The 16,066-nt window shown below is 48.2% G+C and overlaps 1 protein-coding gene across 4 annotated transcripts in view; it reads right to left on the reverse strand.

The window, feature by feature from the left end:
• Positions 1-2,955: 2,955 nt before the first annotated feature.
• Positions 2,956-16,066, reverse strand: part of EXOC6 (exocyst complex component 6) — a 121,702-nt gene continuing 108,591 nt past the window's right edge. For 3 of the 4 annotated variants that reach the window (XM_060241336.1, XM_060241337.1, XM_060241338.1), the window contains 2 exons: positions 4,597-4,709; positions 2,956-3,873 (listed from right to left, as the gene is read on the reverse strand). In XM_060241336.1, coding sequence (XP_060097319.1) covers positions 3,738-3,873; positions 4,597-4,709 — 249 coding nt within the window. In that variant the 3' untranslated portion in view covers positions 2,956-3,737. Of the gene's footprint in view, positions 3,874-4,251; positions 4,264-4,596; positions 4,710-16,066 lie in introns of all 4 variants that reach the window. The other variant, XM_060241335.1, reaches the window with a different exon arrangement.

Raw genomic sequence — 16,066 nt, forward strand, 5'->3', positions numbered from 1 at the left:
CTCCCCCGCCTCCGACGGCGGCACCATCCCGGCGCTCCGGCTCGACGGCCCCTCCAGGCGGCACTCAGCGCCGGCCTCCGGCTGTCTAGGAAAGAGGGCAGCGGTGAGAGAGGACCGCAGCAGCGCAGCCAAGGACCTCGGGGAAGAAGCGCCCTCCAGTTTGGGACCGCATCACATTCGCTGCCTGCGTGATGCCAAGGTCCAAGGCAGCAAGTCCGGCGGAGCGCAGGAAGCCCGGCTCCCCAGTCCACCGCTACGCCTCCCTCTTCCCCGTCTGAGCCCGCCGCCGCCTCCGCGCACCTTTCCTGGGAAGCCGGTGCCCCTTCCGTGCCAAGAGGGGTTCCTACCCAGGCAGGGCGCTCCAGACGCAGCTCCTCCTCCCCGCCCATTCCTTCCTTCCCGCGGCCAGCAGCTGTCTAAGGCTGCCGTCCAGGGGATCATCAGGTTGGGCTCCCGCTGGACTCGCCCCCAGCCCCACCGCACCCCCTGGCCCCATGCTCGCCCTCGACACCTTTATATAGCCAGTGGCGGCTCCCTGCCCCAGCCACCTTCGCCGATGACGTCTTGGCTGCGTGTTTCTAGGGAGGACGAGAAGGCTGCGATTGGCGCCCGGGAGGGTCCGGGATAAAAGAAGGGAGGGGGATAATCCGGGAAAGGGGGAGGGAGTCGCCCTGACAGATCTTCCCTGTCGGGGGAGGGGGCTCACCACGCAGGTAGCCAATAAGAGACGAGATTGCCCCCCAAACACACACACCGGGACCCTCGTGCTGGCTGCGGTTTCCAACGCGTCTTGGTCCATCGTTGCGCCTCCAAGCGGCGGCCCCGTCGGGAAAGGGGCGAGGGGAGGTTGAAGAGTCCTAACCCTGACGCCCTACCCCACCCCCTCCACAACCCCCGACTCTTTCGTCCTCCCGGGTCGGTCTTCGCTCCCCTTGTCTCACTCCCCCACGATCCGGGCGTCGGTATCTTGTGGCTGGGAAAGAGCCGGCTGCAGGCACCTGGCAGAGCGCAGCGAAGCGGACGGGGCTGAGACGTTCGAGCTGGGATCCTTCCAAGGCCCCTGACGTCAGTGGGCCTGGCTCTCCCGCAGGTGCGCACAGAATAGGAGAGCGGGAGATGCACAAAGAAGTAAAAGGGGGGGGGGGGAGAGAGAGATCTTGGCCCTGCGCTCCAAGAGGGTGCAGGTTGCCACCACTTAGCCCAAGAGGAAAGCGCCTATTGCAGATGGGCAGCCCGACTCCGAGGCTGTCCAGAAAGAGCTTTCTCTCCCCCCCCCCCTTGCTAGATCAGCAATGGGGTCTCGCAAACGCCTCCCGGCTCCCGCTGAGTTCCTTCGGCACAACATCGCCCACCCGACCCCTTTCAACAACGCTGAGCCGCAGTGGCTGCCCTGGCGTTCCCCAGCTGCGCTTCCAAGCCCTTCCGCGGGATGCGCCTCCCTTGAGCAAAAGTCGCGCAAGCCGCAGAGCCTCTGGCAAGGAACCGAAGGCGCCCCCCCCCCCCCACTCCCGAACTGGCAGCAAGGAGTCTCCCCTCTCCCATACCGAAGGGAAGAACCGCAGGCTTAAGCCGCTTGAACAGTAGGGGGTTGGACAAAATTAAACTGGTTTCTGTCTTTGGTGGAACTTTGTAGCCAGCCAAGAGGCGAACTGGTCGGGACCGACGGATCTCTCTGGGGCAGAGAGAGGGGCCAATTCTCTCCTTCCGTCAAAACGCCCCCTTTCGAAGGGCGAGGGAGCTGTTCTTAGGGGCGGGAGGGAGGCTGGGGCGGGCCCCCCGGAACTGACTTGTCTGGAAGCCACCGGGTCAGCGGACACGGCGAGGAGGCTCTCCGCCGGCCCCGAGGCCGCCCACGGCCACCCCTCTCCGTGTTGCGCGTCGCCCTCAGGATGTTCTCTCGTCTGGAAGCTTGATGCTGGCACAGCCTTGTCTTTCAGGTCCCCCCAGCGCCCCTGACGGGGATTCAGGCTGCTGTTTGCAGAGAAGGCACAAGGCAGGCACCTGGCTGCGGGGGCTAACGCTGTCCTCTGGGCCCCCCTCCGGCAGAAGCGGCTTCGCTCTCCAGCTCCACTCTAGAGCTGCCGCATCCTTGGGCGCTGCGAGGCAAGCAGGCCCCGCCCCGGAAGGATGCGCAGAGCCTGGCCTTTAGGGGACAGGAGCCTGGGCCCAGCCGGTCCTCTTCCTTCCCCGCTTCGTGCCCGAGTCCCTCCTTTGAGACCCAAAGGTGTCTCCCCCCTCCTCCTCCCCCCCCCGCCAAGTCCCTCGGATCCAGGAGGCCGGCCAGCCACCGGCAATGGCTCTCGCAGGGCTTCCTCCTGCAAACTGGCAGCTGTGGGGGCCAAGCGCCCCCCCCCGCCCAGGCACTGGCCGCCTCCTTGCTGCTGGGCGTTGCTGGCTCCTTGCTGCTCTCCCCCCCTCCCCCAGGAGGTCCAACAGGCGACCCCCTCCCATCCAAACCCTTCCCGGAGAGGCAGCAGCAGCTGCGTGGGGCGCAAAAGCTCCCAGGTTTCAACCCCAACAGTTCCCGGGATGGGAAAGGCGCCTCTCGCCGCCACTCTGAGCCTAAGAAGCTGGGGAGGCCAACGGGGCGGGGCTGCCCGCAAGGCCCCAAGGATGACAAGGCGGCGGCGGCGGCAGCACTACTTTCCCCCTCCCGCAGAGCTCGAGGGCGGCGGAGGCTCCTTCGCTCTTTCAGGCACAAGTGCCCCATCCCCAGGACACTGGGCACCGGGTCCTTCCTTCCCAGGAGGGCCAGCGGCTCCCGGCCCCAAGCAAGCCCCCAAGTTCCTCCCCGAAAGAGGCCTGCCTGGCGCATCTAGGCTCCTGCGATGGGCTCCTGACATTCCCATTTCTTTCCTGGGCTGGGCAAAACTTTCCCCGAAGGGCTCCCACCCCGCGGCCACACTCCTCCCGGACTCCGAGAGAGACGCAAGCACAGAGGCGCCCGAGCCAGGGTTGGGGTTTATATTACTGTATTTTGGACCGTCAAATAACTTAATACACGGAGCAAAAAGGGGCGAGGGGGGAGTACATTCTTCTGGCAAGTCAGTCCCGAAGCGCTCATTTGGTTTCTCAGGTCTCAGACATTCGCGTGTGTTCCAAACAGCACAGGAGGCTCCAGTACAGAATTCAGCGGAGGGGTGGGGCGGAGAGGGACGAGCTCTAGCGCTATAACACCCATCGGGACACACACACGACACCGGCATCTGAGCCCCGATGCTGCTGGAAGGGGGGGGCGGGGAGAAGGAGGAAGCTCCTGGGGCGGGGGCTTCAGGGGAATCTAGAAAAGTCCAGTGGTTCAAACACTACCAAGGCCGGTGTTGGATTCAGGTAGTTTTTTTCACGGGGCGCTACAAAAGAAGACCCCCCTCCCCTCCCCTCCCCTCCCAGCCTACAAAAAGGAAACCTGGCATAGAAAACCGTCCCGGGCCACCGTAAGGCGCGTCGTATACAAATCCTGCAGGAGGGCAAAAGAGAGTCTGAAAAGACATCGAAAGCAGCGCTCCTCCTTTCTTGGGGGGAGGGGGGGCGATCGTGTTCAAGTCATTCCGAAGTGGAGCAGGGAAAGGACACCCGCCCTCCCCGCTCCACAGAAAAATCAACCTCGATTCCTTTGCCCCAGGACGTATTTACAAGGCAGCGGCTGGGTCCGGCTTCCCAAGGGGGGGGGGCGGGGCGCAGTGCCGCCGCTTTCCCTGGTGGGGCAGCCGCAGGCGCCGTCCTCTCCGCCGGGCGGGCTAAGGGTGCTGGTGGGCCATGCCGTTGACCAGGCCGCGCAGCTGCCGCACCACCGTCTCGATCAGCTTCTGCTTGTCGCGGTCGTTCTTGCGGAACTGGGCGAAGATGTTGTTCTTCTTGCTCAGGTCCTTCATTCTGGAGCCAGAGAGAGAAAGAAGCCTGCTCAGTTCAGGCGGGCCGCCCGGCGCTCCCCAAGCCAGCCACCCGAAGGGCCCCAACCCACGGGCGCAAGGGGGGGGAGAAGAAGGAAGGCCCCCCCCCGGCTGCAGCAGCCCCAGCTCCCCCCAGCCCTTGCAAGAAGGCGCGCTCGAGCCTGCGACCCAAGGGCAGCGCCAGAAACGGGAGTTCTGCAGCACCCCCCCACCCCCACCCCCCTTCCTTTGGATGGAGAGGGCAGGCGCTCCCCCTTGCAAGCGCGACTTCCTTCGGCCTGCTTCCAGTAGCCCTCCCAGCGACAGGGCCCCGAGGGGAGCGGGGAGCCCGGCTTCCCCACCCGAAATGCGCGAAGCCTACCCTTTGTGGACTCTGCCAAGCAGTCGCCGCAAACGAGAGGGAGGAAAGGGAGAGAAAGCACAGAAGTTAGCGAGTCCGGCCCAGTGGAAGAGGCTGCCGGCAAGGCCCGCCCGCCCGCCCGCCCGCCCAGCCAGAGCTGCCGCCCCCTTCAGCAGGGCCCTTTCTGCCGCAGCCCCAGGCAAGAGGAAGGCCGGCTCGGGCGCTCCTCTCCGGCCAGGGGCTCGGAAGAGCGCCGCGCTCCGCTCGGGGCCGAGAGCCGCCGAGGTCAGCAGACGCCCCGCCGGGACGCTTGGGAAGGCGGCGTCCTGCTGCTGCAGCAGAAGCGGAAGGCGGCGGCTCACTCACTTCTCGAGGAGGGCGAGGGCGGTGCTGGGGTTCACTCGCAGGTACTTGGAGGCCGGCTGCCCGTAGTCCGCCAGGTAAGTCGACCAGTCCCACACCATGAAGAGGTCCAGCAGCTGCAGCGCAGGAGAAAGCGGAGGTTAGAGGTGGGGGGCGGGGGGGGGCAGAAGGTGGGGACCCCGCGCAGAACTAAGGTCGCGGCCAGGACTGGGCTGAACTCTGCGGGCCTCTCCTTTCCCGGGGCGGAGGGGAAGGTGCTGCTAAACCGCCAACCGACAGCCCCCTCCAGAGACGCCCCTAAATTGCAGGGGGCCCCCAGTGGCGCCCGGCCTCCCTAGGAGATGCTGGATCACTGCCCCCCCCCCGCTTCGGGATGCCAGCCCGGGGAGGGGAGGAAGTCAGGACTGGGGGGGGGGGGTGTGAAGGCTCCTTCACCCAAGCGGCTCCTTCTTCGCGGGGCTCCCAGGCGGGCTCGAGTTCCCAGGAGGAGCCGGGCTGTCAAAGCCCTCCCCCCCCCCCTCCCGCGCCGCCGGTAATCTTTTAAAAGGCGGTGTGAGTCTCGCAGGGAAGCGGCGGCCCCGGCTCCAGTGCGAAGCCCTAATCCCCTCGGAAGCGCTTAAACCCCACTTCCGATCCCGGCTCGCATTAGCGCGCTCCCCAGTCCCCTTCGCCAGCAGCAGCGGCTTGGGCGCGGGGTCGGATTCCCAAGCGCTTCTGAGCCGCAGCTTGGTGCTGGGACAGACTCGGGGCTCGGGCAGCCCGGCGCGCAAGCCGCTGGTCCCTTCACCCCAGAGCCCGGCCAGCCTTCCCGCCCCCCCCCCCCCCACGGTGGGCGCTTGCAGCCAGCCTCCCCCGGCCCTCCCAAGTGGCACCTGCCTGGAACCCGGAGCCTCCTCCCAACCCCAGTCACTTTCCCAGCCAGCTGGACGGGGGCCAGGCACCTCCGAGGGCTTCCTCCAGATCAAGGGAGGCTTAGGCTGGAATAAACGCTGCTAATCTTTATGGTGCCAAGGGCCTCCCTGCTCGGTTCTGCCGCGACCCATCTGGAAGAAGGCGGCCTCCTCCCACAAAGCCATTCCCAAGGCTGGGCTGTCATCTAAACCCCAACTTCTCTCCTGCCTTTGAAATGTGTCTATATAACAATACACAACTAAAGGACCGCAGATCACCAAGATCAACCCAAAGAAATGAGGTCTGCGGCGCAGATACGAATAGCCCAAAGGCATTTATCATTCAACCCGTGTGCTATTTTTTATGATCAAGGTAACAAACGTCCAGCAGAGGAACAATTTATCAACCAGAGAGGGGGGTAAAAAGTATACAACTGTCTGTGTAAAACCAAAATTGGATAAACACGATGATACATATTACTGCAGCAAGACTTTTGATAGCACAAAACTGGAAACATCATGAAACTCCAAAGAAGCAGGATTTGATTGATAAAATACTAGAGACAGCTGAAACAGATGCCCTTGCACTTCGTCTTAAAGGTAGACTAACACCAGACAAGAGAACCCTTGGAAACCCTTTTATGAATGGTTGAAGACACAAATTTGACTCTTATATGACACATTTGTAATTCCTCTATTTTGATATTTTAGTGTTGATATTAGCAAATTATTAGTTTAATCTAAAGATTGTAAATTTTTATAAACTATGAGTAACGTTTGTAAATTAATGATGCAGAATTTATGTCAAAATAATGTTATTTCCCTTTCCCTCCCCTATTCTGTATTTCCTTACCCTGTTTCTTAAAATTCCAATAAAATATATATAATCTAAAATCAAAATCAATTTCTCTGGGTCACCCAGAGACCCAATTCACACCAGTTTAATTATACATACCTTTTATGTTAGCATCTACACCATGGATATCATTCTTTTGGTTTGTTTTGAAATGTGTCTGGCTTCAAATTTAGTTCAACTTTCAGGGTTGTTTTTTTTTTTTTATAAACCCCAAATCTAAGATACTGTATTTTCATTGGGAAACATTGAAATAATGATTATACACCTCATGTATATAGTATCAAGGATTAGGCGTTACTCCCACACAGGCTTGAGCCCTGCCCTCTCAATTTTGAGAAACTACATACCACGTGCAGTCTTCCTTTGAGTCCACTTTCTCCTCCCCTTCCCCAGAGATGGCCTCCCATTTACTGAAACAGAGGCGCCTTTCACAAGTGATGCTATTGTCAGAAGACGAGAAAGCACATTTGAGCCCCTCTCCAATGCTCCCCTCTTGTATGCATCTTGCTAATAAAAAAATCCGCAAGGAGACACTGAGATCACTTTCAAGAAAACCACATTACGACTCCCGTGGCCAGAACATACTCAGTACTCATGTGCCCCACCCCTGTATCTTATTCCAGTGTGAAGGCAATCCTGAATTCATTAAGCAGTCCATTCCATTTACACCTTTCTCTTTCTATGCCACACTGGCAAGTGATGCAAAAGCATCTCCTAGAAACATTTATGAAAAAACCCCAACATACCAAAGGCCCCAGAGTTAAGGTAATAAAAACTACTACTGTAAGAAAGAACAGAGAAAACTTCTCTGGATGGATGATTTTGCCCATCTCTCTGAACCATCTGAATACATCTTTGAAGCAGCAAAGGCTGCCACATTTCCATTCCCCAGCCTGGCCGGCCATTTTGGAATGAGCTATACTCCAAAGGAAAGCCAGGTCCCTGCATTTCCCCCACATGGCATGTCAGAGCTGGCCTTTCTCTTAAATTGAAAGGGAGGGCAAAAGGAGGAAAATATATTTCAATAACAGAAGCATAAATCCTTCAGAAACAGATGCCAGTGATGAAAGAAAGACAGATAACTAAGTTCAGCACTGCAAACTCTATAACAACATTCCCTCGTGTTATTTCTTCCAGTCTTCACACAACCCCTAAGATGGAAATCCCACCCTTATAGCTCCCTGTTAAGGTGTAAGCAGGAGCCACATGGCGCAGAGTGGTAAACTGCAGGACTGCAGCCCAAGCTCTGCTCATGACCTGAGTTCAATCCCTGCGGAAGCTGTGTTCAGGTAGCCGGCTCATGGTTGATTCAGCCTTCCACCCTTCCGAGGTCAGTAAAATGGGTACCCAGCTTGCTGGGGGTAAAGTGTAGATGACTGGGGAAGCCAATGGCAGTCCACCCCGTAAAAAAAAAAAGTCTGCCATGAAAACACTATGACACAATGTCACCCCACAGTTGGAACCACTTGTGCTTGCACAGGGGACTACCATTACCTTTTATCTTTCAAAGGTGTAAGCATTCTGCATCCTTGAATACTGCTTTAGGGCTTGAGCACACCAGTGGGAACCCAGATCTAGCCCTGCTTCCTTTTTCAAGAGTTTTCAACGTGTGGACCTAAAGTGCAAAAGTCACCTCTGCACCACTGGCCCAGTACCTGTTGCAAGACAGGCAATTTTTTTTTTAGGGTGTCCTGAAGAAAGAGTCGCAGACTGCTGGTGAATCAAAGTCTGCTCTGTGAACCCACATTATTCTATTTTGCATTTTTGAGGAGGGTTAAGAATACCTTCAAAATGTATTTACAGTAACACCATATCTATTGCCACTATGAATACTTTGCTTAATTATAAGCACTCACTCGGCCATGGAAACAATATGGTTCAACAATATACAGAGATTCTATGTCATGGAAAATTTTTTTATCATGATCAACAAACTGCAAATGAAGAAACTCATTTGAAGTTTTTTCTTCACTATGGCTTCCTTTGTTAGGTTATATGGTGTCAACAGAAAAGGTTCCAAACTATTTATATCCTATTGATTTGCTGCAGTTAAGAGAAAATAGTAGGTTAAAGCTTGATCCAAGCTGGTTAAATTCTATGTATTTTTGTAATTTTTAGCTCACAAATAGCGTTATGGAGTTTGTTACTAATGTAAATTCTTTTCTATTTATAACAATAAAAACTTTTTTGGGGGGGGGGGAAGGAATGCCAACTTTTGGAAAGACAGTGATGTATTCTCAGCTAGCACAGTCCTTCTGCAAGCCACATATCTAGCTTTGCTGGCCTGATACCAATAATATATATGAAAACAATAATAGATATTAAAACAAATACTTTTTACCTATCAAAATGTCTTCCAGATCATGGACGTCTCACTTTTAAGGTCTTCTTGCCACTAAATCAGACAGTCTTGTTATCCTGCTGTTAAATCCCCAAAGATAAGCCCATCTCCTTCTAACATCACTTACTTCCAGCCTTAATTAATTCCTTTTCTACAGGCACCCCCCTGCAATATTACTGCATGGAGCATCACAGTAATTTGCTTAAACTGTGCAGATGCTGTCAGTAAATGAAGTTATACCCTTCTCAGCCCACTGACTTCAAGGCACTTAGAAGAGCAAGAGTGTAACTTTGCTTAGGACCCCACTGTTAGCTGGCTTCTAGCATATGCAAAAAACAAGGAAACCAACTGACAGAGCCCAAAGAATGAAGTCATACAATTAAAGCTGCCACCCTAAGCAGCTCCATGGAAACATCAATGAGAAAGTGAAGTTAGTTCACATGCAAACTCTCCCCAACATACAGTGCAACTACTACCCAGGCAATATCTTCCAAACTTCACAACCCTTACAATCAGACCTCATTTTGGGCAGGAGCTCTCAGCAGCAGAACTCCCGAAGCTCTACATTTTATTGTGCTCTTTCTTTCTTAGCCTCCTCCTCAAAAAAATACTTGCTTCTGGCCTTCATTGTTCAACCCCCCCCTGTGAGAATTTTTCTGAAAGCTAAGATTTGATAAACTTTCTAATATTTCCCCCACAAAAAAATGGGAAAATAACCAACAATATAAAGCAGACAAGTGGAAATCTTCATCATGCCACTGCGACCACATAGGAGAAAGTAATTTTAAAAGTATGATGGGATGACAATTCAAGAAGCATTTTAAGGTAGATGCTGAGCTGATATAATTTAGTACACTTTCCAGTAATGTCAGGGATGTGTGGCATATGCAAATGACCCCTGCTTACAATATTCTGTGTAAGAGACTGCAAAATAACATTTTTCTATTTCCTAGCATAGGTTAGTGGTTAACATACTGCTTTTCTTTACTGCCTACCCTTCAGTCAAGATCAAATCACTGTAATGAAAAACGTTATTACAACAGAATTTTTTTTTTTCCATTTATGTGAAGCACCAGTGGGACTCAGATCAAATTAACACTGCTGCGTGGGGAGTTTTGTAGAAGGTGCAAAAATGGATTTCACAGCAACATTTTTCGCATTATGTGGCCACAAGACAAATGCTCAGCATAAAAACATTACCCAGAACAGATACACACCATCTGGCAATGAGCATAATAGGGTCACCCATTTTTTGCCTTCCCCACGTATAAAGTGCTTCCTAATTTGTTTTGATATTAGCTAGATTAATGACAGCTATAACGGTGGATCACGCCAAGAAGCTTCCCTTGGATACCAAGAACAATGTAGCAAACTTTCATTTAATGGTGCACAGATTGGATACCAACCGCCTTCAGAAAAACCTAATGAAAAATCATAAATCCATACAATAAAGTAACCTCACTGTCCCTCTTCCCCAGAATACTGAGTCCTGGTATACTGTGGGCATAAATAGGGGGTTTTTTTGTTGTTGTTTTTTAAAAATCCCTCTACAGAAATTAAAAATTCAAATGCATGAATCATTCCAGAGGAGAGCAGCCAGAAGAATCATGGACATGATACAACTCACCATGTGGACATAGACATCACTTTCTTTCTTTTTTCTTTTTGCAGTGGAGAAATAAATCATATATTCACTTTAACAGAACTGTACTCAACAGACTCCTATTTGCATTAAAAAAAATTCTAAGTAATCAACATCAGGGATGTAGAAGCACCTGACTAGTCAAGTCCTTATCTCATCACCTGGAAAACAAATAAATGGAACTCTTCATGGTTACAGTTTAGGAAAAACAGGGCATAAACCATGTGAGACATTTGTCTTGGGAAAGTGGCCTGGGATATTTCCACTAGACCTTCTCTACTCATCTCCATTCCCTTCCTTGCTCCGGATAGAAAACCCCAGAAAACTACTGGCAGATGATCTGCAATTTAGGAGCACATTACCAGATCAATCTGATATCCTTAGGATATTCTTGAAGACAACAACAGTACATGTGCATTAAGAAGCAAAGTTAATTGCAGAGAACAGCTGAAAGCTTGTTTGGGTACTAGAACTGCAATATATCATGAGCTGTACAAAGTCACAATCAACCAGCCCTAATCAAGGCTCCTAGCTCCACTGTTTTCCAGTTAGATTTACTTTCATGCCACATGTTTTATAACCCAAAAGTGACTAAAACAGAGCAGGCAAGGAACATACAGCACTGAAGGAAAATACAGAATAATACATAATTGCCAGGGCTGAAGTACTTCATCCTTAAATTTTTTTTTAAAAACCCACAAACCATGCCTTCAGCAAAGACAGATGTTGCAAGCATGTACACATTATGCAGATGTGCACCTGTTTTGCATAATTTATTCTATTTCTGGCAGTCATGGGAAAAGGTAAGCTCTGCCCCTTTCCACTGTGAGATAAGGTTTCAACACACTTTCACAAAAGCTTCTGCAGTCATAAGTAAATTAACAATTTGTCTTTTAAAATGCAATTTGAAATTCTCAGGCTGCAAAATAAAAGCATACACCCACACACACACCCAATGAGAAAACAAAAGAGAGAGAGTATATTAAAATAAGGACTTTATGTTCCAAAAGTTATATACATTATATACGAACTACATAAGCCAGTCCTGTCCCAGCCTACATGATGTGAGAAGACTATAAGGACAGGCAAAAGGGCAAAGTGTGACTGCAAGCCTTCTCCAATTCCACACTCAGTTGAATGGCAACACAGCGGTCTCATTAATTCTAGAAAGTTTCTTTTGCCGAACACTACAGAAGCCAATTTTACGTGCTGCAGAGAACTAAAGCATACAAGCAAATTACATAAGCCATCCAATTATAACTTCCCTCTCCCCTCCTGAGAGCAGGTTCAGGGGTTACGCTGGGATAACTCTCTGTGAGGATGGAGCAGATAGAACAGGGAATTGGAGGGGACAGCAACGCCCCCGGTCTGCACTGCAGGCATTCAATGTCCCACCCATGCACAAGCTGTAGTTAAAACTTGGTGCACTTTGAGAGAATAAACATTCATGCTGTGGGTAGGCAAAAGCTGCACATGCCTCTGCAATTGTGTCTTGGTCATTCAAATCACATGTGCTCTGTCTGGCACCAAGCAGCCGTGCTTGTCAGAGCAAATAGTTGGCTAGTCAGAAGTCCAGGTAAGCAGGCCAGATACAGCTGATCTGAGAAGTATCATGTGATAGGAATAACGTCTATGAAGACCTTTTCCAACAGCTCATTTTGACATTAACACATTCCAAAAGCCAATTTCTGTTTGTACATTCAAAAAAGTAGACTCAAGATTGACAGACTCATGTCAGTCTGTGCTTCAATAAATTTGTCAGTCTTGAAAAGTAGAATAAGCCTGTTTTATAGCCTTAACAGGAAAGCTGTAACAATTTTAAAACATAGGTCAAAGTTATATTACAAGACTTAATATTAAAATAATTAACTAACAGCTAGCTCTCTTAAAGACGCTGGAGCAACCCGACAATATTCTCTGAGTGAAGATTAAGGCATCATCTGTAACTCATGCTATTATATAAAAGCTCAGATGGCTCTTGTATTGATGGGACTTTTGGTAGCTACGTCTCTTAATAGGTCCAGAGTATGGGATACAGACTCAGAAAAATCTGGCAACTTTGGCTGAAGTTTTTTAAAAGAAATAAATTAGATCACTATTTAATGTAATAGATTGTTCACTTGGGGAAGAGTTATTTGCACTTATTTTTTTTAAAAGAACATGTCAACTAATAGCCTACATGGGAAATATATTAAAACAGATTCCAAATGATATATGCTAAAATTTAAGATTATAACAGAAAAAAATCAAGTATGTTTTGCATTGTCCTGAATTATTTATTTGCAATTCAAGAGTTGGCAAGGACTTCATACACTGTTCACTAGGCTCAGTTCTTTAAAAAAAAATGGGGGGTAGACCATTATTTTGACTAGAATCTCTGTTATTTATGCTACCAAAAATTGACAATCCATTAGAGGAGAAGAGATGCTAAAGACAGAAATCAAAACAAAATGATATTTTCATTCAAAAAGCCTATTAGATAAAGACATCTGGGAAACTGTTCATTTGTTTGGTCAGGACAGCATATCCTTTAAGTAATCCACTCATTCACTTGTCAGGATAAAATAATCATAAGGTTGCATACATATATATTTTAGATATATTATTTATCTATTATATATTCATATTGGAAGTTGTGCAATTACTGAAATACAAAATGACATAATGGTTGTAGATTTTTTTCTAATCTGTCTTGAGATGCCATGATGATTCACAACACATCAGAACTAACACAGTAAACATGTTCATTTCTACTGAAACAGAAGAGGGGTGTAATCCTAGGAGATTTAAATCCTGTAATTAATATAAAGGTGGAACAGGAAAAGAATTTGAGGGCAAGTCCAATCGTAAGGCAGTTGCTTCTGCCAAAAATATACCTCAGCTAAGTCAATTGCAATTGTTTACAAGGATGGCAAAGCTTTAACTTTGGTTTAGTAGCTTCCCAAACTGTGGTAAACACACAGGGGGGAGCTAATGCAAGCCAGCCCTGGCAGGTTTTCTAGGGCTCCCTACTTCGATTTCTCCACATTAGTATAAAGTGCTGGCACAGGGTAGGAATGGATGCCTTGACTTCTCAATAAAGCAGAGAGTTGTGGGAACACAATGACTGTCCTGAATTACAGTGCATACTAGATATACCATGGGCACAATTCCAATGGATAACTACAAATGCAGATTTTCTAAATGATGACAATTTTCCATAGATGACAAAGAGCTTTTTCAATTATCTGCCAATATAATATCCACAAGAGACCACCAAGTGCTACTTCAAACAAAGCACAAGGAACAAGTGGGGAATATCTTAAAATGATTAATGGGTAAGAGAAATGTATGTATTTATGTTCTTACACCACCTTTCTTGCCCTCAATGGTGACTCAAGTCTACAAAGCTGCAATTCAAGTTATCAGTTATCTGCTATCATTTTTGGATTTTGTAGAACTAACTGAAGTCCAGTAGCACCTTAAAGATGTGTGTGGGGGGGGGGAGTTTCCAGGGTACAAGCTTTCATGAATTAAAGCTCACTTTGCCAGATACCAGCTACATCAGATATCTTTGTTAGGTAAGATAAGATAAGATAAGATAAGATAATTTTATTTGTATCCCGCCCTCCCCGCCGGAGCAGGCTCAGGGCGGCTAACAGCATTATATAAAAACAAGGTTACATCCAACATTTTAGATTCTAATGAGTTTAAGATTAATCAATTAATTAAATTAAATTAATAAAAGTGCTATTGCTATTCGTTCTTTTGTGGTGGCGGTTATCCTTAGCAGCTTCTTTCTTCAGCGAAGGCCAGTCTGAAGAGGAAGGTCTTGCAGGCCCTGTGGAATTGTTCAAGATCCCGCAGGGCCCGCATTTCCTCTGGAAGTTGGTTCCATAGGCTCGGGGCTACAGAGAAGGCCCGATTGCGGGTGCATTGCAGCTTCACCTCTCTTAGTCCGGGGGTGGTCAGCAAGTTTTTTCCAGCTGACCTCAGTGCTCTCTGGGGTTCATATGGGGAGAGGCGGTCCCTAAGGTAGACAGGTCCTCGACCATATAGGGCTTTAAGGTCCTAGACCTTTGTTACCCTAGAAAAATTTTGCACTTTAAGAAGCTACTGGACTTGAATTTCATTTTAATACTACAGACTCACGTGGGGTACTAATGTTGGGATTTTGTGTAGGTGATAGTATCTAACAAACCAGCAATCAGAAAAGGAAGAGACAGCAAAGCACAAGAGCAAATAATATTATAGTAACACCGAGCGGGATAGAAGATGCTCAAAAGACACAATATTCAGGCATTGTGGCTTCTTAAAGATGGCAGGTTTTGTATATCTATCTTTACATGGCTAAATATGAAAGGCACATTAAAAAGAAGTACAGATATGTAGAAGTAATTGAAGTACGTATATTGCCCATTTCAGTTTAAATCGCAAAACAAACCACAGTATGCTACATACTGCAGACATCAAACACAGGGCTAGAATAAAATTGAATTGCACATATTCTCTGATTGCGCAAGATGGACAAGTATCATCTCTCCATAATTACAGATTTCATAGTATGAAAGTATAATAATAAGGTTTTTTCCTGGATAGCAAGACAGCTAAATTCAATCACAACATTCATTCAAAAGTTTCAAATCTGGAAGAGCAATTTCTTCTTTCATTTATTTATCTCTTTAATTCTCTGGAATAGCCTGGCAGCAGCTGTATTTTCTGCCAATCCTCTTAAATCAGGACAAATTGTACTGTTGAACATTGTTAAAAGTCTGCTGAAATAACAAATTTTTAGGCAATCCTTTTGTCTGGGGGGTGCTGTTCAAACCAACAGGGCTTCATAAAGTTATCATTTCCCTGTCCCACTTTAATTAAAAGTTTAGAGCTCAAATATGAACAGCTGCCTGAACTTTTCCACTTGCGAAGGGGGCTAGGATATTGGGGGGGGGGGGGACAAAATAGGTATCAGACATATTACATACTAGCTTAAGAATCTCATCCAAACTCCTGATTTCTGCACTGCATAAAAACCGGGTTTGAAAAACAGCTTCAAATAATTTTAAAGAATGGTTGAATCTGGCCGTTTCTTTACCTCTGTAATATTTTATGCCACTCTGATGTCAACAGGCTTTGAAGGGTACGACTCTGTTTAGGATTATGCTGTTAATTTGATAAAGGAACTTTCTCCTCACGTGAGTATGAAAAACACAGATTCAACAGAAGTTGTTGCAAGGGAATCTGCTCCAAGATCCAGGCCCCCAATCTGAAACTTTTTTTTCCAGTTTTAAATTACTTTATCACAGTTTGTTCACATACACAGAAAGCAGATAAAGATACTATATGCAATACATGTACATTTGATTATCATAGAACTGGGTCACTTTTTAACATTATAAAGTCTAACAAGAATCTTAAGGGAGAAATTTAACTAAACCCCCTTAACAGTTTTTTTTTAATGGACTGAGCAGCAGCATCATGGAAGGAACTCAAAAGATACTATAAAATAAATATACACTTTAACATTTATATTTAAGGGCTTTTATCCTGTTTTTCTACCACAAAGGCATTCAGTGCAGTTATCAAATTCCAATTCCAATTCCAAAAACCTTTACTGGCATAACTGCTATCAAAATCAACAATCTGAAACAATAAAAAGAGAGAGATCTAATTAAAACAAATCCAATAACAAAACCCTAAATAATTAGATGGGGCTGGCCTTGGGAAAGGAAAGGGCCTTGATTTGTATATTAAACACCTAATCTATC

The sequence above is a fragment of the Heteronotia binoei genome, chromosome 6, assembly GCF_032191835.1.
Source record: "Heteronotia binoei isolate CCM8104 ecotype False Entrance Well chromosome 6, APGP_CSIRO_Hbin_v1, whole genome shotgun sequence".
Classification (NCBI taxonomy): domain Eukaryota; kingdom Metazoa; phylum Chordata; class Lepidosauria; order Squamata; family Gekkonidae; genus Heteronotia; species Heteronotia binoei.